The sequence below is a fragment of the Marmota monax genome, unplaced genomic scaffold (assembly GCF_021218885.2).
Source record: "Marmota monax isolate L192 unplaced genomic scaffold, Marmota_monax_Labrador192_F-V1.1 WCK01_AAM20220418_F8-fsc00133, whole genome shotgun sequence".
Taxonomy (NCBI): Eukaryota; Metazoa; Chordata; class Mammalia; order Rodentia; family Sciuridae; genus Marmota; species Marmota monax.
Genome location: NW_026694821.1, coordinates 2,328,816 through 2,350,610, shown reverse-complemented (window position 1 = coordinate 2,350,610; position 21,795 = coordinate 2,328,816). Strand labels below are relative to the sequence as shown.

At 41.2% G+C, this 21,795-nt stretch overlaps 1 protein-coding gene across 1 annotated transcript in view; it reads right to left on the bottom strand.

Annotated features, from left to right (window-relative positions):
• Positions 1–6,722: 6,722 nt before the first annotated feature.
• The window catches only part of Chn2 (chimerin 2), a 147,779-nt gene continuing 132,706 nt past the window's right edge, over positions 6,723–21,795 (bottom strand). Inside the window, exons 9-13 of the mRNA XM_058573152.1 lie at positions 19,793–19,966; positions 15,529–15,606; positions 13,476–13,613; positions 11,665–11,770; positions 6,723–8,538 (exon numbers count right to left, since the gene is read on the bottom strand). Coding sequence (XP_058429135.1) covers positions 8,367–8,538; positions 11,665–11,770; positions 13,476–13,613; positions 15,529–15,606; positions 19,793–19,966 — 668 coding nt within the window. The 3' untranslated portion in view covers positions 6,723–8,366. The remainder of the gene's footprint in view (positions 8,539–11,664; positions 11,771–13,475; positions 13,614–15,528; positions 15,607–19,792; positions 19,967–21,795) is intronic.

Genomic DNA, 21,795 nt, shown 5'->3' with positions numbered 1-21,795 from the left:
GGTCTGTCCAAAGGGCTTGTGTAGCTCTTTGTGTTATGATCTGTCTGAGAAGTAGTCTGCATTGTGCCCGTGTCCTGAAACTTTCTGTGAGGCTGATTTTAAAAGCAATGGGCTTTTTTTTTTTTTTTTAAATCTGGCAGAAGAAATGTTTAGGCAGCATAACACTCAGTAAGTGGCATGGGTATTGCTGATGGCTTTTAGCCAAGTTTATCGTGATATTCAGGGGCACAAAGCAGAGCAGAAAGATTTGAAAAACTTGGACTTGAAAGGCAGGAGTAAAACTGGGGCTAAGGAAGTTGCAGTTGTTAAAGACATTACTGCCACTAAAGAAATCCTGAAGACTTTTGCCCAGAGACAATAAGAAAGATGGCTTGAGGCCATCTCAGGACTGGCAAGACCATATCCATCTCAGGCTCAAGGAAGTAAAATAAAAATTCTCTTGAGAAGAGACCAGTGGAAAATCCTTCTTGCACAAGGGGGCCTAGGAAGTTTTTTCAACATGCTCAGCTACAGAGATACTCAGAGGTGGCTGCAGCAGGGTGCCCTGAAGGCTTGACTGTTGCTCCAGATGACAACAGACCTTGGCATTAACCATGTGGTGCTGGTTCTGCAGGAATGCAGGATACTGGAGCGAGGGGGTCATGGAGACACCAAGATTTTAAAGGAAGGCCTGGGAGGGCAAGGTGCAGCAGGGATGGAGTCCCTGAGGGGGTGCTGTGTGGAGATGTGAGGAGGAAGCTGAAGCTGCAGTAGAGAGCCCCAAGATTAAGAAATGCTAGTTAAGTGGAACATTGTCCTAGAAAACCTGCAGGACTCGAGTAGAGACAATCCAACAGAATGCCCACTTGGGCTGCAACCAACAAGGCCATAGGTGTGGAGCTACACAGCCCTTTGGACAGACCATCACCATGCCATGTACCCCCAAAGCTGGAGTTGGAGCTACAAGCCTTGTTTGCTATGCTGGGTTTCAGTCTTGCTTTGGTCACATCCCTGCTTTCTATGCCCCTATTTTTTTGTAAAAATAAATGTTTACTCTGTATCTTTATATATTGGATACTTGTAAATTGCTTTTGATTTTTACAAGAACTCTTGGTGCAAGCTTCCGGACCTTGGTATTGAACTTTTGACCAATTATGGAATTGTTGAGACTACGGGGACTCTTGGAAATGGACAAAATGTATTTTGCATTGTGAGATTGTCCTAAGCTTTTGGGGGCCAGGGGCAGAATGTTATGGTTTGGATGTGAGGTGTCTCCCCAAAAGCTTATGTGTGAGACAATACAAGAAAGTTTAGAGGAGATAGGATTGGGTTGTGAAAAGCCTTAACCCATCAGTGAATTAACCACCTGATGGGTTTAATTGAGCAGTAAATTGAGGCAGGTGGGGTGTGGCTGGAGGAAATGGGGCATTGGGGGCATGGTTTTGGGGTATATATTTCTATTTGGCAAGTGGAGATATCTCTCCCCTCTCTCTTTCCACCTCCCTCTCTCCCCTCTCTCTTTCCACCTCCCTCTCTCCCTCTCCCCCCTCCCTTCAGGTGCCATGTGATAGATCTTTTTAAGTCTGTTCGAAGTCTATCCTTTTGCTTTGTACATGGGTTCCTTATTCTCTCACCTATACTGATTATTTAATCTCGTTCTACTTCCTGTACCCTCACACTTTATGCTCTGATTAGACCAACTCTGTAGCTTTCCCTCTCCCCCTCCCTCTCTTATAGTACTGGGGATTGAACCCAGACTGTGTGCTCTACCACTGACCTACAATACCCAGCCTCTCTTTCCATCTTTTTTTCTTTTGGGAAATTCTTTTGGAGATCGAACCCAGGACCTTGCACATGCTTAAGCAAGTGTTCTACCACTGAGCTACATCTCCAGTTCTCTGTCACAGCTCTTCTTAAACATTTTTAAATTTTGAGATAGGTTCTCACTAAGTTGCCCGGGCTGGCCTTACACTTGCAATCCTCCTACCTTAGCCTCCTGAGTAGCTGGGATTATCGGCATGCACCACCACTCCAGGCCACTACATTTAGACTTCTTGTTGAGATAATAAATGTCCTCATTGCTTAAGTCTTTTATATTAGAGTTTTATTTTATGTGCAGTAAAACTTTCTTGATAGGCCTACTGATTCTTATAGGTTAATGACTGTCCCATTATTAAAAGTCAATAATTGATGCTTAAGAAGTCGAATCTATATGAAATATTAGTATATATTGACCTTGCTACATTGGGATTTTTCATGAGGTGGGGAGGGGTCACCTTGACCATTCCAAAAGTTGTGACCCATAAAAATTTCATAGGTTTTATCAGTAAATCAGTAAATCCTGATTACCTCTAAAATCACTTTCATATCCAGTTCTCTTCTCCATTCCTCCTTCTTTGATCCAAGTCAAGCTATCATTGCCTATAACGGCTTCCTAATTAACTTTGTGTCTCTAGCCTTACAACCTCTGGTCTATCCTTCAGGTGCCATGTGATAGATCTTTTTAAGTCTGTTTGAAGTGTCTCCTTTTGCTTTGTACATGGGTTCTTTATTCTCTCGCCTAGTACTGATTATTTTATCTCATTCTGCTTCCTGTACCCTCACACTTTATGCTCTGGTTAAACCAACTCTATAGCTTTCTGAACAATTCATAAATTGCTTTTACATGTTTATGGCTGGCACCTCCTATGTTCTCTGCCTGGAGAAGTCCTGGAAAGCCTCAAAAGGGAGGAAGCCATTGAGTTGGGATTCGTAAGATGAGTAGAGATGTGCTATTTGGTATCCATGCAAGTGCACATGGTTCTTGATCTCAAGGAGTTTGGGTTTTAGTGGGAGACAGTTGCATGTATAATTGTAGTACTTTGTAATGCTCTGTATTAGAAGTATGCACAAACAGTAGTAGGAAGATCCTCGAGTGTGATAAAAAAACATCTTTTGAACTCAGTTTAGGAAATGGCAACAATACCACTGATTGTCTTAGTCCACTTATGCTGCTATAACAAAAATCATGTATAGGGAGACTTATATGCAATACAATTTTATTGCTTACAATTCTAGAGACTAGAATGTCCAACACCAAGGTGCTGGAAGAATTGGTGTCTGGTAAGGGTATGTTTCTGGCTTGTAGACCATTATCTCCTTACTGGGTCTTAATGTGGTAAGAGGGATAAGGGTGCCCTCTTTTATGAGAATACCAACCCAATTAATGATGGACCCACCCACATGACCTATTTCATCACCTCCCAAGAGTTCCACTGCACTGGGGATTAGGTTTCAACATCTGAATTTTTTTGGGGGGTGGGGAGGAGGCAGGGGAGAACCAAACAATCAAAGCAAAGCACTATTAGCATTTAAGAAGTATCTAAGTAAATCTCTCCAAAGCACAGGTTCTAACATGATAGCTTTCATGTAGCAAAATAAATCTAAGCAGAACAATTAAATGTATTAGGACATCGTGAAGCAAACCTAAAGATGGAATAGAATTGTACTTGTGAGATCCTCTATATTTTGTTACATTATTTGTTACATCATTTGTCTTTTCTCCTTTATCTTCCTCCATCCTTAATGTTGGTACTCCAGAAAACTCTGGATGGGGACTCCTCTGTACTTCTCTGTTCTGTATTCTTGGGTATTTTTATTCAATCCTGGGTTATCAATTATTATCTCTACAGAGTCACTCCAAATTCATATTTCCAGCCCAGGTCTGTTGATTCAATTACTCACATAACACTCTGCTTGAAACTTGCACACACGTCTCCATTTCATCATGTCCAAAACTTTCTACTTCTTTTACCCAGTAGCCCCTACTTTCTGTGTATCTCCGTTTCAGTAAATATTCTACAGTTGCCATATTAAGCAACTTATGGCTCATCATGAATTCCTTGGTCCAAACTATAACCAAACTTCAATTCCTAAGCCATTTCTATTTATCTCTATCTTGTTGCTACTCAATCCAGGCTACCATCATCTCTGTCTTCAATGACAACAATGAACACATGACCCACTGCATTTGCCCTCACCACTCCCTACCTGCTTACACATCAAGTAAGTCATCTTTTAACAGTGTAGCTCAGGTTGTACCATCTGTCCCATATCACCCATGAATGCTAAGTGCAATGTCGTGGCCTGGGTTGTGTCCTGGAACAGAAATTAAGACATTAACAGAAACACCCATGGAATTTGAATAAAGTCTGGGCTTTAGCAAGTGGTAGTGTGCCAGCTGTTTTCTTAGTCTTGGTAGATATACTGTGGCTGGGTAAGATTTTAATGTTAGGGGTGTTTTATTCAGCTTTTGTGCTGCTGTAACTAAAAGATCTGACCAGACCAATTTTAAAGGAGGAAAAGTTTATTTGAGGGCTCATAGTTTTGGAGGTCTTAGTCCATAGAAGGGTGGCTCCATTCCTCGGGGCTTGAGGTGAGGCAGAACACCATGGCAGAAGAGTGTGGCAGAGGGAAGCAGCTTACATGGTGATCAGAAGGCAGAGAAAGAGGTCTCCATTTGCCAGATACAAATATATACCCAATAGCTATGTCCCCAATTCCCACCTCCTCCAACCACACCCCACCATTTCAGTTACCACTCACTTAATCCCTATAAGGGGATTAATTCACTGATTGGGCTAAGACTCTCACAACCCAATCATTTCTCCTTTGAACCTTCTTGCATTGTCTCACATGTGAGCTTCTGGGGGACACCTCACATCCAAACCATAACAAGGGGAAGTTTGTTAAGGGGCTACATAAGAACTAAATATAAACCCATTCCATAACTAAAAGTTTATTTAAAAAGAAAACATTAGTAGCTCCCATTCCCCTTATGTTAGAGTTCAAAACCTTTAACATGACCAGTTTCCTCTCTCTAGCCAGATCAAACTTATTATTTAATTCTTCCCATAAGATAAGCCTTTTCCTTGACCCTAAGTATTCAGTTCCTGGCCCATTAATAAATGTTTTACAAATATTTGTTGAAAATGAATAAATGCTGCATTTTAAAAATGAAAGACTATACACAGGGGCTTGATGAAAGTTGGGCATGTATATGCCATGGGATTTGATTGTCAGTGGGGTCAGAACAGCCCAGCAGCACTTCACTTCCATAATGTTTCTTTCCAATGCTCTTTACACTGTCTCTTCTTCTCCTTCATTTGTCCTATTAGGCTGCTCTCCTTGAATCCTTTACCAGCCCCATTTTTTAAAAAACATTATTTGTTTTTTTTAGATATACATGACAGTAGAGTGTATTTTGACATATTGTATATACATGGAGTATAATTTAAAATCTCATTCTTGTGGTTGTACATGATGTGGAGTTACACTGGTTGTGTATTCATATATGAACATAGAAAATTATGTCCAGTTCATTCTACCATCTTTCCTTTTCCTATCCCACTTCTCTTCATTCCCCTTTGTCTAATCCAATGAACAACTTCAACAACTACTACTACTACTACTTATTCTTCTTCTTCTCCTCCTCCTCCTCCTTCTTATTGGGGATTAAGCTCAGGGGCACTCGACCACTGAGCCACATTCCCAGCCCTATTTTATATTTTATTTAGAGAAAGGGTCTCACTGAGTTGCTTAGTACCTTGCCATTGCTGAGGCTGGCTTTGAACTCATGATCCTCCTGTCTCAGCCACCATGGCTGGCTCCAATGAACTTCTATTCTTCCCTCCCACACCTTATTTATTGTGTGTTATCATCCACATAGAGAATGTCTGGTCTTTGATTTTTGGGACTGGCTTATTAGCTTGATAGTCTCCATTTCCATCCATTTACTGGCAAATGCCATAATTTCATTCTTTGTTATGGACCATCCTCTCTTTTATAGCACCCCTGTCATGACCAGGAAATCTGAAATATCAGTTTGTGTTAACAGGAGAGAATAATGGGTCTCCTCCATCCCTCCCTGCCCCCCAAAACTTAGTGGTGGACCATTCCATAGTGGGTTACTGGGAACGGTGCTGCCTCCTTTACCGTCTAACTATCAAAGTTATTATAATAGCAGGAATTTCAAAGCAAGTAAGGTGAGCCATGTCAAGATGGTAGGGAGGCAGGTGTGGGTAAGCAGGCTTCATACTAAAGAGAAGCAGAGGGATCGAGTGTTGGAAGCACACCGGATAGAGTGAACCTCACTGTATTTTATAGAGCATGTTGTAATATCCCTTAATATTACTTAGACTTGGACTTAACCTTGGACGAATCCTTTTCTTTTCGTGCTTCTTTCATCCCTGCCCCCATGTTATATTCTTCCCCATTCTAAGTCATGACTCTTAAAATAATAATAAGGAATAACTATTACTGATAATATGTGAGGATCACAATGTTATCCCCAATTTGTCAGATGAGCAAACTCATTTCCAAGGTCATCTGCAGCTGGTAACAGACAGATCAAGAATTCCAGCTAGGGCCTTTCTGATTTCAAAATTCTTGTTCTTCTCTCCTCAATGATGTAGGGCAGTTCTCTCTAAACTCTACCTCTCTTTGCAGGGCAGAAATGCAATGAAGCCTTCTAGAAAGGGAAGGTGAAGCACTGGGATCTGAACCTGGAGGCGGGTAAGAAAAAGGAAGCTGGGGAGGAGTGGGTCAGCCAGGTGGGGACTCTATGAGCCACTTCTGCTTTCTCCCATGGGTTGTTAATGATAGAAAAATCTATCACCAAATATATGAGAACAAGGTTTTGAAAAATTTCCCCCAGCCTCTCCCAGATACCACTTCCCTGAAAATATACCAGAATGATAGACAGAAGAATTTAATACATGTAATGCTTTGTCCTTCCATTTACACTATCATAAATTACAAAGTATTGTTCACTTCACAAAATAAAACCATTTCCAGATAATTTTTTGACAGTATCAAGAAGTACATAAGCTACAACAAACAAATCTGTACAGTTGAGAGGAACGCCAATAGCAGGGACCAGGCCAAGCTATATTGACCCCTAGGTGCAAATAGAGTCCATCTGTCCATCTGCAGGGCCCTGAGGACTCCCCAGGACAACACACTCTGCTCCTCCTTTCACGCCACATAACACACAGTGATTCTCTTCTGGCCACTCCAAAACGAGACTTGTGAATAATTACATGAATCACCTCAGGCAATCAGAGGGAAAGACATGGCAGTTGGATTTAAAAAACAAATCTAGATTTACAGTTTTTGATGTTTTAAATATTTCACCTATGTTACAAAATATAGAAATCTTGGTGGGAAAGGCTCATGCTAAAGATCCATATAGCCAATAGGATGGAACTATAGAAATAAAATCATATGAAATTTTTCCAAACAGGGCTACTTTTCTCAAGGAGGAAGATATAGCTGGCAAAAATCAACCTATTCATTCTTACTTTAAAAATAGTTTTGTTTATAAAACAAAAATACAAATAATTGACAGTTATTCTGCAGGTTCACTTTGCATCAATACCGAAATGTGACAAAAAAATTTCAACTTTTCATTAAGGTATGAGTTCTAAAAGCTTGGCCAAAGAGGAAAGAGGCCAAGGGCTAACTTTTTACATGGCCCAGATAACATCCTGTGTCCTCAAATTGTTTTATGTAAAACAGCCGCATTCTGCATGTTTGAGGATATATACACATAATATGAAAGGACCATGACCAATTTCAAAACATACTTTGGGAATTCACAATTTTTTTTATGGGAAGAAAATCTCGGGATGCTTCAGGCCATCCTATGATTGCTATAAACCTACACTACACGATAGCAGAATGCCAGTGCTTAAGAGCAAAAACTATCAAAATCAGGGACACATGTGGCAGGTGAAATTTCACTGAAAAGCATTGATAAGGACAGAGGTATGTCAAGGTAATACTGCATTCGTGGTCAACTTCTTCAGGGTATCACAGCAAGAACTTGGGACAAGGAACACAGGGTAATAATCAATGCACTGCATTGAGTTCTGTTTGCTAAAATAAAATAACATTCTTGCAGCTAAAATAAAAATACATTTTACAATATAGGTTTCATTTAACATTTAACATATAGAATTGTCTTCTTTTTTGTAAGTGGAAAATGTATAACTGTATCAAGTACCTTTATGAATTAAGTTCCCTTTTATTACTGATAAGACTGAAGCTTAAAAGTTACATTTTTTTAATAAGTTAAAGAAAGATTTATTAATCACTCTTCCAGCAAAACAGACATACATACGAGGCACGGCAAAAGACCCAAGGCCAGGGGCTTTTCTCGCCCTCACCCTTGTTCTCATGTGGAGGAGGGCGTGTCTATGAGACACAGTACTAGACTCTGCGATCCACTGCGGTCCAGGAAACTCTGTCACTTGTTTGAAAAGCAAATCAAGTGTAAGAAATGTTTATTTCTTTAGCTCTATCAGCTTGGATAGGGCTGGGGCCATTCAGCTCATCTCCCTGATGGATTAGAACAAAACATCTTCGTTTTCTATTAAAATTTGCACAATCAGCTTTTGGTACCGCATGTCATGGAGGGTGGTGAGAGTGCTGTCCTCAGGGGGCCTCATCAGGGTGGGCCCAAACACGATCCCCAGATTTTCTGCATTCATGAAATTGTCTTTTTCATTCATAGTAACCCTGCAAAACAAATACACACAGAGACGTCATGTAGACATGCGGATGAATTTCCATACTGATTACATACTTAAATCCCAAGACTATCTCTGGCTCAGGAAATTGCAAAAGCAAATTGCGAATCAGAATGGCAGAAAGGCATTTTTTCAATAGGCAATTTTCCTATTTGTTTTTATTTTAAATTGTTAATGTTGCCTTCGGCCAGTGGAAGTGAATGACATATGAATCTAGTATAGACACAATTTTAAAAATTGGAAAATCAGCCCTTCTCACTAAATAAATATGAAACTATCATTTAAGGAATATTGGTTTGGAGGGGCAGAGGATTACCAATTGGCTTATGGGTCATCTATGGACATCTTTTTCCTTGTCGCTTCCTATTGGCCTATAAGCTGCAGAATGGGAAGCTAAGTGCAGTTCCTGTCTGCTGGGAGGGCTGGTGCCACAGGAGAATGCTTGCTTGTAGAATGTAGCCAGGCCGTTATCATGGGACAGTGGAACCCCTGGGGGGTGGCCAAACTGGAAGGCGGCTGGGCATTATTTCTAGTTCCCACAGAATGAGGTCTGGAGCACTAATTATCGTTGGAATTGAAAATCATCATTTTGACATGAAAATAAGAATAGCAGAGACTTTAGGAATGAAATTCAAACACCAAAGTTGGCTTCCTTCCTTCCTAATGCAATAGAATCACTATCTCCCAGATTCTTGCTTTCAGGAATTTAGGCTTTAGACTGTTCATCATAGATCTAAAAAGAAGAAGGTTCTTCAAAGCAGAGCAAATGATAATGAAAATGTGTTTAGGTTTTGTACTGGAGGCCATCCCTTTCTGATTACTCCATGAGAGATCATTAGGAATAGCCGCTTAGTATTATTTTAGGAAGTCAACTCAGTTTGGATCATTTTCATGCTGCAAAGCTAAGAAGAAGGTAGGAATGAAGACATGCTAGAGGTTCAAAATACTCACATCGCCTTATGAGGTTAAGCACTACACCTGATCAAATAAAATGTCTAGCAAACCCATTAAAATAAAACCCTGAAATTATTGACATTTACAGTTCAGCTGGGAGCTGCCAGCATTCTTCCTGATAGAGACACTTTGCTTTACAAAGTGTTATTATCATTTTAATTAATTATGATATTAATTGAAATGAAAGAAACAAGTTGCAGCTAAAAGTCAGATGTGACACTCATAGTCTATTACATATCCCAAAATCATTACACTCTTACATTCAGTAAACTCATCAAAATAGGAATCTTCTGAGCTTTATGTTACTGTCTCTGATCACCTTGGATCTGAGCAAAATTCTTATAAGGCAGAAAAACTTATACAATATTCTCAACTTGCTTCTTTTCACTTACTGAGTGGATCTGTAATTTGGACACTGTAGACACTTTTTGGTCCATTGTATCTAAGAAAGGGCAGCTGACATATATCTTCAACAAACAGGGAGAGACACATAGAAGCACACTGATCCCTCCAATATTCAAAGATCAACTTGTTAATCTCATAATAAATGTACAAGGAAGGAAAGAGAGATTTAAGGGGAAGATTTAAGGCTATAATAACCTGGAAACATCCAAACATCTCCACCTGCAGGCTTCCACATACATAGCTTAGTGTGTGGTAGATCCTGTCTGAGATAGCCCCCAACAGTCCCTGCCTCCTGGAAGTATGGGCTTGACTTAGTCACTTGCTTCTAACAAACACAATATAGCAAAGGCAATAGGACGTCACTTCTAAAAAGACAAAAAGACCGTCTTTCATCGTGGGTGCCCTTGCTTGCTTGCTTGCTTGGAAGGAAGTCAGTTGCCATTTTGTGAGCTGCCTGTGGAGAAACCCACATGGTAAGGAAATGAGGGTGACCTCCAGCAAACATCCAGTGAGGAAGTGAGCCTTCAGCCTAATAACCTCTGAGGAACTGAGTCCTGCCAACAATGTTCTGAGTGACTTAGAAGTGACTGCTTCTCCCATCAAGCCTTCATATGACATTGCAGCCTGACGGGCAGTTCAAATGCAAACTCATTAAGAACCTTGAACCAGATGCACCTAGCTCAACCATATCCAGATCCCTGGCCCATAGAGACTATGAGATAATTAATTTTATTGTTTCAAGCCACCACTAAGTTTTGGGGAATTTTTTTTGCTTAGAGACACAGAAAAACAAAAACAAGAGATCATGTTGGAAATGTGCTCTGAAAGACCGGTTCCAGGCATCAGGGGTTAGGGTGAGCAGTTGGTGGAAGATGAGATGAAGTAAGTCTGAGGCTTATATTGGAGCAAGATGCAGCTATGGAGGCAGGGTAGACAAGTAGTTAAGACAGAGTGTGGGCTCTGGTTCGTTCTTCCTGGATTTCAAACTTGGGTTCACCTCTGTGGATTGGCCACTTAACTTCTCTAAGATTCAGACATCTGATGTGTATTCCACTGTGTAATCCATTGTTGAATCCAATGTGTACTGATGTTTACTCAGTTTCCCTGAACTAGGGTGGTGAGTCAGATTAGAAATATTAAAGTTATGAGAAATTTAATAAATAAAGACAAGACATGGAAATAAGTGAAAAGTGGGGGCATGGTTGGATGATCCAGCTCTGATGGAGACTGGATCTGACAACAAAATGGAGCCCACGCTTTATTTAAATGGGTAGGAACCAATGGGATCCAGTGTAAAGAACTTCCTGAGGAAAACTGGATGAGGTGACAAAAACAACCTGGTTGGGGCTTAGCAGGGTATGCCCATCTCCTCTACTTCTGGGTGCTGTGTTTGAACCCAGGACTGTCTGAGCCAACGAGCAGGGTGTCCACATAAACTGAGTGGTCTTGAATCAGGGGGTTTTCACTGAGAGTTCTCAGAAGAGCAACCCCCCTGCCTTGAGATGGCTCAAACAAACCCATAATTCATCCATGGCCCCTGAAAGTGAGTGCTCCCAGCAGTACCCACCTCCCAGGAATGACACATGGAAAGTACGTGAAGCAGCTCTTGACCCAGAGCAAAGGCCCTCGCGGCCACGTGTGGGGCTAGCCCCAGGAGGCAGCACAGTCCACTTTCAAGAAGCACCTGCTCATTCTGTGCTTCAGGGAGGCACTAACTGCCCCAGGGGCAGATCAGTAAGAGGAGGCATCCGCTTACTTTTTGAGGTGGATCATTAGGTACCGCAGGGTCTCATAGTGGGCGGGAGGCAGTAGCATCAGCACTTCATGGACTGCTTCCAGCCTTTCGTCCGCATTGGAGATTTCTGTGAAGATCATATAGAACCCATATGAGTGCAGAGCTACATTGTACCATTAATGTTTTCAGAGAGCTAACAAGAAGTCTTTCTGTTTGTTTTATCCAGAAATGGGGAGAGTCTAACAAAGTCATGTAATTTCAGATACTGTTTCACTTAAATGAGTCAGTTTGTGTCCTGCCTCATTACAGAAAGTCTGGGCTGAGCACCACAGGCTTGTTGAACATTCATGATGTGGGTGGTCAGATGGTGGATTCTGTCCTCGTCCTCCAGGAGCAGATGGCCCAGGAGAATGCTTATAATCTGGCGGGACACGTGCAGACTACACTGCCCTTCTGAACACTAGATTTGTTGGGGATCTCACTAACACAGACTCTAAGCTATATTACTTCTGGTGTTGTGCCCTTGAAATTGTCTAGTAAGTCTCTCCCTGGCAGGCTTCAATCACTAAATATATTTTCCTTCTTTTTTTTTGATATTTTATATTTTAGTTGTAGTTAGACACAACACCTTTATTTCACTTGTTTATTTTTATGTGGTGCTGAGGATCAAACCCAGGGTCTTGCATGTGCGAGGCGAGCGCTCTACCACTGAGCCACAATCCCAGCCCACTAAATACATTTTCAATGCAAGTACATTGGCAGGTAGGCCAGCCAACACAGCCTGCATTAATGGCATGTATCACTAGATTGTTGGCAGGGTCTACTTTGGTGTACAGCCCAGGTTAGGATGTAGATACTGGGCACATGCCAGGAAGAGGACATGCTTCTGGAGTCCGGGTCTCCGACAGTATTGGCAGGCAGTCAAAGAAAGCTTTCCTGCCATTCCTCCTGGGGTGGAAGGTACCCAGCCTTCCCTGCCTAAGACCACCAGAATCCAGGAAGGAACGGTCTTAACAGGGAGCAGGGCCATAACTCATCTGGAAAGTACAGCTTGCGTGAATCCCAACCTGCCCTTGTCTCTTCCTGTCAGGTATTTCATTAGAATATTTAGCAGCACAAACCTGTACTTTTCAACCATTAAAGATTAAAAAAAAAAAAGTGAACCAAAAAATGTTCCTCAAGGTGGGATTAACTTCTCTGTCATGCTTCTCCCCTTTCTCATTATTAATTGTTCCTGGGAAAACATAGCTACTTCCCTGATATTCCCTCTGTTTTTATTCCACTCTCTCCTGAGGGCAGTGGGCCTGGTGGGAAGCAGGGAATGAGCCACGGTGGCTGAGGAAGGATGAGTGCCGATGGGTGAGAGGTTGTAGCTTGATACTTGGCATAGTTTATTCTTGGCCTTCTATTAATTTCGAAGAGCATTAATGGGCAAAACTTGGATCCATTCTCAATGTGATTCTGCTTAGAGGATGCAAGGAGCTCATCAATACGGCTCTCCTTGGAGAACATTTGATTTTTTTTTTTTTACTACAAAACTATTCACGTTTTCAACAATAGAATGGGCCTGACTGTGCTGGCTCTCAGTGTACAGGGAGTGACTGGGAGAGACAGAACTGCCTGGCACCCGGCTTCTGCCCCACAGACTTGGCTTAGTGCTGGTCCAGCTCAGCTGGTGAGCTATGCCTGGTTTTCTATTAACTGTACTGTTGTGCCCACTTGGCAAAATGCTCAGGCAATAATTTCAACAGTTCTGAGTTTTAATTTTCTTGAGGGTGAAAGCAATGTACTGAAAGTCTGGTACAAATAAAAAATTAGTTCTCAATACTCACTTGCTGCTTCTATAAATTTGGAATAGGTGTCATACGTGATGACAGGGATGGGTAAGTCTCTGAAGTACAGTTTCAGGGCTCCAGTGATGATGTTTATGTCTGGATAGATGTTGGCAGAAATGTCTGCCTTTTCCCCATCTGAAAAACAGCCAGCAATCCAAGTCCTAATGAGGACCGTATTTCACCAAGTGAAGGCATGCACAGAAAGGAGGGAGAGAGAAAGAGAGAAGGAGAGAGAGAGAGAGGAGGGGGGGGAGAGAGAGAGAAAGAGATAAAAGGAAGGAAGGAAAGAAAGAAAATCAAAGAAAGATACAACAATGAACAGTTCTACTACAACTCCATCAGTATTCTTTGAACTTGGATTTGAAGGTCATGTACATGAACTAATTGTTGAATTCCTTCAGTTACTTCTGTCTCTTTCAGGCTCACTTAGCCCCTTGGACTTCAATCTGGGAAATTTTAACCTCGCCTCATGTATAGGTGAGGTTGCATTTATTAGCACTTTTTACAATCATTCTCGGTATATACACACACACACACACATATATTTATATATTTACTTCTTATTCTACCATTAGTAAATACCAGTCCATTCTAACTACCTCTGACTATGAAATTTTTTGGATTAAAAAAAGTTTCGAAATTATAGATAGGGAAGAGGGGTAGGAGGGGAAGGGAGGAGGCAGGGATTAGCAAGGATGATGGAATGTGATGGACATCATTATCCAAAGTACATGTATGAATTGGGTGTCAACCTACTTTATATACAAACAGAGATATGAAAAATTGTGGTGAATATGTGTAATAAGAATTGTATTGCAAAAAAAAAAATCATGTATAAAGACATGAAAAAAAATGTTTCGATCACATGGGACTATTAACATCTTTTGTGTGGAAAATGAAATGAACAAATGCTTCAGCAAATTTGGTTCTGGAAACAAAACAGCTCTTGGATGTAGAGACAATAGTAAAACCTTCTTCCTGCCATATATACCATATTGATCCCATCATTTACATATTTAGCAAACATTTATTGAGAATCTAGCATGGGGCAAACACAGTTAGGCTCTGGTGAATCAAAGAAAAGAGATGCTCCCTTCGAATAGTTCCAGCTAGAGAGAACTCACAACTTGTCAGTTACAAGAAGAAGGGATGCTCCCTGGAGACATATGAGCACACAGTGATGCAGGGGACGGAAACAGAGCTCTCAGGTCAGCGTGGGGTGGCCAGAGAGGCTTCGTGAACAACAGAAGACTTGACTCATGATTCACAGGTGTTTGCCAGACAAACATGCACACATTCCAGATGGACAGAACATGTGAACTTGGGTGCTTCTCTGTGATGGCATGTAAAGTGTCCTTCAGGGAGGCTGGCATGTAAGGTCCAATATGGAGGAGGAACTGGAGATTGGCCTGAGCAGACAGGGAGGCCACATCATGGAAGACCTTGTGGACCACACTCTATCCAGTAGGCACCCCAGGCCCGGACTGGCTGTACTAGAATTATGTGGATTGTTTATTAAAAATCTAGATACTTGGGCTCATCCAGATTTCAGCATGAGTCCTCAAGGTGGGCCTTGGTGGTCTGTATTTTTAACAAGTTCTCCAGGTTGGCCTATGTCTGACCTAAGAGATGATAGTCACTGGGAACTGTGTGCTGTAATCATAAATAACAGAGGAGGTACCTCCTAAACTTCCCCTCCTTCAGCGCTGGTGACTCTCATCTGTATGCTCCCTTTTGTGGAGTTCTGAGAGAAGAGAAAAAAGATCCTGAGATGGGCATGCAGAGGAGTGCTCTAGGGCCATGTGGACTGGCTGGCTTTCAAATGGTTAAAGTCACTTCCTCCTCATGTGGTCATCTGTCCACAGCTTCTAAGGAAACATTTCCCCCAGAGAGAGAGAGAGAACTGGGATATTTTTAAAGCATCATTGCTCAGCTTCCTGAAGAATAATACTCAGTAGTTCTGAAGCTCAATTCCTACTATGAATGAGTCTGGTTCCATCAGAGGAGTACTGAGCTAAGTCAGATGGCATTCAAGAGAGCACAAACTCACCTCTGTCAAAGGCCATCTTGACATCTTCAATGTGTTCAGTGAACCCAGACACTCTGTAAAGGCCTTCTGACTTTAATCCTGTGGGGTGCAGGGAGGGAGGGACAGAGGGAGGGAAGTGGGGGAAGGGAGGGTGAGAGAGGGAGAAGGAGAGAAAGGGAGGGGGAGAGAGACATACACTTTAATCTCAGTGTCTCAAAATATCTTAAAAAAAGATTAATTTTAAATGTACACTATGTGCTATGAGTAAATGAACAAATATTATTAGTGATCTTCTATGGCACACACTGTTGAGTCAGAACTTGGACTTGCCTGTCCCATTTCCATGTAAGTCTGTGTCCCTTTGCTTGTTAGGTTGGGGATCTCAATGGAGATCTGGCCTTCTTCCTGCCTGGATTTACAAAGCAACCCCCAAATTTAAGGTTCTCATTAACCATAGTCTCCTACTTCCTTTGTTCATCAGATTGCTGGACACCCATTTCACAAGGGAAGCAATCTGGCCGAAACCCTGTCCTCTTCCATGGGTTATGCTGTCTGTGGCACTGTGCTGGATACACATACATATTTATGTGGGTGTAATGCATATTATCCTGATTCTATTGGAGATATTAAAATTTTATGACTTTTTTATGTGTAATCGTAAGATGATATGTTAAATAACTAAGCATGATTGATTTCATTGTTATGCCTTCAGGTAACTGATCATACAAACAGATGTAGGAAAATAAAATTCCATTTACTGGTTTTGGAACTTTATCACTATGTATTTAGGTCAAAGAGACTTGTTTTCCACTCCTCAAGTTTATTGATTTGTTAAGATAGGTTCTAAATGCAGGCTGCTCATATATACACAAGTGGGTGATGTATCAGATCAAAAGTATCAGAAAAAATAGAGGACCAGAGCCAGGCACAGTGGCGCTTGCCTGTAATCCCAGTGGTTTGGAAGGCTGAGGTAAGAGAATCGCGAGTTCAAAGCCAGCCTCAACACCTTAATGAGGCCCTAAGCAACTCAGTGAGACCCTGTCTCTAATAAAATACAAAATAGGGTTCAGGATGTGGCTCAGTGGTCTAGTGAACCTGAGTTCAATCCCCAGTATCTTAAAATAAATAAATAAATAGAGGTCCAGGTTTCAGAATTCATATGCCAAAAGTTAACTGCTGTCAAAACTATAACTATAGGAAAAGATAAGCAAACAAATAGCTTCCATTGCAGTATACTTCTTGCAATATACTTTTGTCAAACACTTTTTTTTTTCCTTTTGGTAATAGGGATTGAAGCCAGGAGTACTTAATCACTGAGCCACATACCCAGCCATTTTTTATATTTTATTTAGAGATAAGATCTTGCTGAGTTGCTTAGGGCCTCACTAAGTTACAGATGCTGGCTTTGAATTTATAATCCTCCTGCCTCAGCCTCCCAAACTGCTGGGATTACAGGCATGTGCCACAGTGCCTGGCTGTCAAACTCTTGATTACTAGCATATAGGCTCCTGTTTTTTGTTAATTTGGTAAACATTTTTTTATATTCTATATACCATATGAAAGAATCTGTATTAGCTTTGCATCAGAAACAAAAAACACTATGTAGCATAAATACTGGCCTTTCTCCTCTCCTCTCAGTTAATCTCAGCTCTTTTGTTTCAGCAACAGTTGCCACTGCTCATCAACTGGAGTTAACCCACAAGATGAATGAAACCGGGGTGCCATCCTGTTCTAGATGGCACAGGAAAACTTATCTCAATAATGTTGGAACAGGTGCTGCCTCGGAGCTGGGCAACTAATCCTGCAGGTTGACAGGAGATGAATGTGGGCAGGCCTCGCTGAGGAGCTCATCTTTGAAGGAAGTCATGAAGGAGGGGTTGGAGTTTGTCAGAATGGCAGAGGCTGCAGGCTGTCCTTTTCATATTTGCTCTCCCATCTCTCTGTTGTGATGGAATCTTTTTTTTTTTTTTTTAAATATCCACTGCAATGTCCATTAAATTCTGGCCAATGCAGAGAGAGCAGAAGCGATGCGTACAGCCTCTGCGTTGTGACCTTAAAGGGAAAGAGATTGTCCTTTCCCCCTTCCTGTTGGTTAGAATGCAGATGAGACACTGGCAGCCAACTAGGGGGAGAAGACAAGGGCAATGCTCAAGCAGGACAGAGTAACAGGTGCAGGGCCTGGGTCGCAGCCCCCAGGGAGCTGCCTGACTAGACCTAGACCACGGCCAAATGCCTGGATTGCTCCTGGAGAGGTAAACAGATGTCTGTCTTGCTGAAGATGCTATTATTCAGGATCTCTTGACAGCACCGAAACACCTGGGCTAATAGGGTCAGACAGGCAGATTGAGAGGTGGAGTTAGAGGTTGGTCATTCTGGGAGAAGGTGACAAGAAGTAACACGGGTCCTGTATGTTGGGCACTACACTAGATCTGTTATATGTATCAACTCATGTAATCCTCACAACCACCTTATGAAGTGTAATTGATTCCACTCACAAGTGGCTTGCTCAGGGTCATGTGGGCAGTGGTGGTCATGCAGGTGGGAAGGTGTCATGTGAATTTCTTCTAGATGACTGCTGGATTCAGCTTGTACCTGAAGGCTTCTATCATCTGCAGCTCCAATCCCTGTGGAGTCTCTTGGAATAAATTTCCAATCTGGGCCACTCTTTCTATTGCACTGGGTAGACTTAGTGCTATTCTCCCCAAGGTCTTTCTTCCCTGAATGTCAATCACGACAGGAACTTTGGATCCCTAAAGTTACTCGGAGAAGGATTACTGTAGCAGGATTCCAGCTTCTCCAATAAAGCCAAGTTCCTGTCCTTTGCTGTGACTGCATGCAGCCTCTGACCCCAAACTTGCAGTACCTTTCACACAGTAGGACCCAGGGCCACTTGTCACAGCCAGAGTTGGGGTGCCTCTCCTCTCCTGGGCTAGTCAGCCCTTGCATGGACACCTTCACCAGATCCCAAAGCATTCATTGAATTCTAACAGCCACAGTGGTGAAAAGGAAGGAGGCATTTCTCACAATCTGAGATTAAATGAGCCAGTTTTCAGAAGGACTATAGCTTTCATCCTTAGGAGAAGCAGGATCATTTCCTATCTTTAAAAGGCTTGAGATAACAAGCTACAGTGTCCTGCTTTGTTTTGGAAAGAATAGGCTCATTGTCCAATGAATAGAAACCTGTAGAATATATTAAGGCAATTTGGACACAATAATGGATACCAATGTAGCGGAATATAATACAATCACGGGTCAATTATGCAAATTATATTCAGCAACACAAATTCTCCCCGATCAGACCTGGTCCATTATGTCCTGAATATTTGATACTGAATAGTGGCCAAAGGAAGCAAAAATAAAGGAAAGATCATTCTAGCATAATATAAATAACTTTTTTTGGGGGGAGGGAATGTTACTATTTTTCTTGTCAACTTGATTTTTCATTACATAGATCTTTATAATCTTTGAAATCTTTTCTTTGAAATAAACAGAACCAATATTAGAAGTGAATTTTTATATGGTAGTGGATGTATGTGTTGATCAGTAATTTCTGTATTACTTAATAGAAGAACATTTTAAGATCTATCTCTTCCTCCTTTCCCTATCTTTCCCTCCCTCTCTCCTTTCCTTCCTTCCTTTCATCTTTCCTTTTTATTTGGTATTAGGGATTGAACCGAGGGTGCTTTACCACTGAGCTACATCCCCAGTCCTTTTTATTTTTTATTTTGAGACAGGGTTTCACTAAGTTGCTGAGGCTGGCTTTGAACTTGTGATCCAGGAACTTGTGATCCAGGAACTTGTGATCCTCAGCCTCCTAAACTGCTGGGATTACAGGCATATGCCATCATGCCCAGCTTTAAGATCTATTTCAAAACTCTCCCTGCCATAACCTTTCTTAATTATCCTCAAATATGATGAAAACATCATCCTTTGTGACCCCATGGTGCTTTAAATATGGACACCCACAATAGGTATTTGCCCTTCTGATTCTCCACACTGTAATATGAATTTCTTGAAGTCAAGAATGGAGACTTTCAGATCCTTAATCTCTAGCACATAGTAGATGCTTAGTAAATATTTGTTGAAGGCATACATGCATGGCTTGGGGAAATGGAAATTGAGAGAGTTGGCAGGAATTATTTTATCCTCTATGTGTATGTGTTTATGTGTGCAGTTAGTTCATTTTCCCAAAAATGATAGTAGAGTGAGTCTGTTTCCCTGACAACAGGAAAATAAACTGCAAAAATATAATCACTGTATTATCATAAAAAAGTATTTTCCAAACCTCTTGCTTCAATTTCCCGAATGCATATGTCAACCACCATGGGCCTCTGTGTGTTGTGAGCCTTTACGAGTGTGGTGAGGTCACAACAGTACACTTTCTTGATCCTCTTGAGATCAGGTTGGCAGTCATTGGGCACATGCTTGGAACACTGCTTGTGCACATTCAATCCACAGTCTAAAAACAAAGAAGCCACATTAGTCTTGGTAGGTCCTTTTGTCAATGCCCAGCACAAATTATACACTGCCCCAAATAGTAACATCCACACCCAAGGGTTTGATGTATTCCTCTGCAACATCCATCTCACTTAGAAGTGAGAGTCTCTACTAGAAGAGGAAGTATGAGATTCATCTTAACTCACAAAACTCTGATAAAAACTCTGCATTTTTCTCATTAAGATTTCTCTGGGGGCTGGGGATGTGGCTCAAGCGGTAGCACACTCGCCTGGCATGCGTGCGGCCCGGGTTCGATCCGCAGCACCACATACAAACAAAAATGTTGTGTCTGCCAATAACTAAAAGAAATATTAAAAAAATTTTTTTTCTCTCTCTCTCTCTCTCTCTCTCTCTCTCTCCATCTCTCTTTCTCTTTAAAAAAAAAAAAGATTTCTCTGTTGCTGGACCATAAGAAGAGAACATCTTGTTGAGATAGTTTAGGTAATTAGGCCGCTTATGTACATTTTTCCTCTCTGGACTTGGACTCTGGGTTCACATTGGGCTTTTGAGTTTTGGGTTTTCAAAGCTGGTAATGGCTCATAAAGGGCACCAGGACCCTGGGTTGTTTCCTTAAGTCCTGGATGCTCCTGTTGTGGAAGACAGAGTTACTGTCTTTGGTTTGGGGCACCCATTACCATTGAAACTTTCTTTGCCTTTCCTGGATCTTTGCCCAGAGTTCCCTCCCAATCCCTTCCTCCCTGCTGGGCAGGTTGGGGAGGCCACTTCTCCTGCTACCTGCCTTATTCTGACACCTGTGTGTGGAAACAGTGTCTAACTGCACACCAGGGGCACTACCTGAGAGTTTATAGCAATGCCATGAAATATGATGATTAGAGTAATTATTTATAAAGCTCCTATCAAGATCCCAAGCTGCAAAGGTGCTTTTAAGTTCAATGAACACATTAAAAGCCTTGTTAGCAGTTGGTATCCACTGACAGAAGTTCTCTGACAGTAAAGAGGCACATAGACTACTTTCTGGAAAATAAACATTTAATGCCAAAGTTGTTCACAGTTGACTTGTGGTTGAATCAAAGTCTTGTTTTTCCTAATTATAAAGAATAACATTTTTATATACAAAACACACACACACATATACACATACTTTCTGGAGAAAGTAGAGATAGGCTTTGATTTTCGAAGTCCTCCACTAATCCACCATGCCCCAGAGTAATAAATATTATAGTCACATGTTTTATAAAAAAAACACTTAACCATAGCCAGGATTTCAGAGGATCTAACTTCTCTGAAATCATCAGTAATAACTTCTAAGTCATTTTTTAGTAATGTTTTCTTGCTGAGACCTCTGTCTATGGTCACCTGTTTGAATCCATCTTAGCTTAAACAAAATTCAATAATATTTTCATAGATCTATTTAGTGAATGTAAATTTTGGCTACCTGGACTAAATAGAACAGTCTGGTTTTCTTGTTGGGATCCACTTTCAGAAAATAGGGATCTGCCTCCTAAGGTGATCAGGATCATCAAATTAAATTACTAGAACGTGCTCAGCATATTGTCTGAACACTTTAAGTCTGACCATTGTATGTATTATGTAAATATTAAGTCAAATAAAATAAATAGTGTTTACAGTAATAGAAAATATAAGGTCTATCCAGCTCCTCATTAGTAATTTTTACCATGTCTTACATTTCATTTAAAATTTCTTGTTAGATTATGGTAAAAATTGCATTACATGAAATTTACCATTTTAACCATTTCTAAGTGTTAAATTTTACTGTGCTACCATTACTGCCATCAGTCTCCAGGGCTTTTTCATCTTGCAAAACCAAAA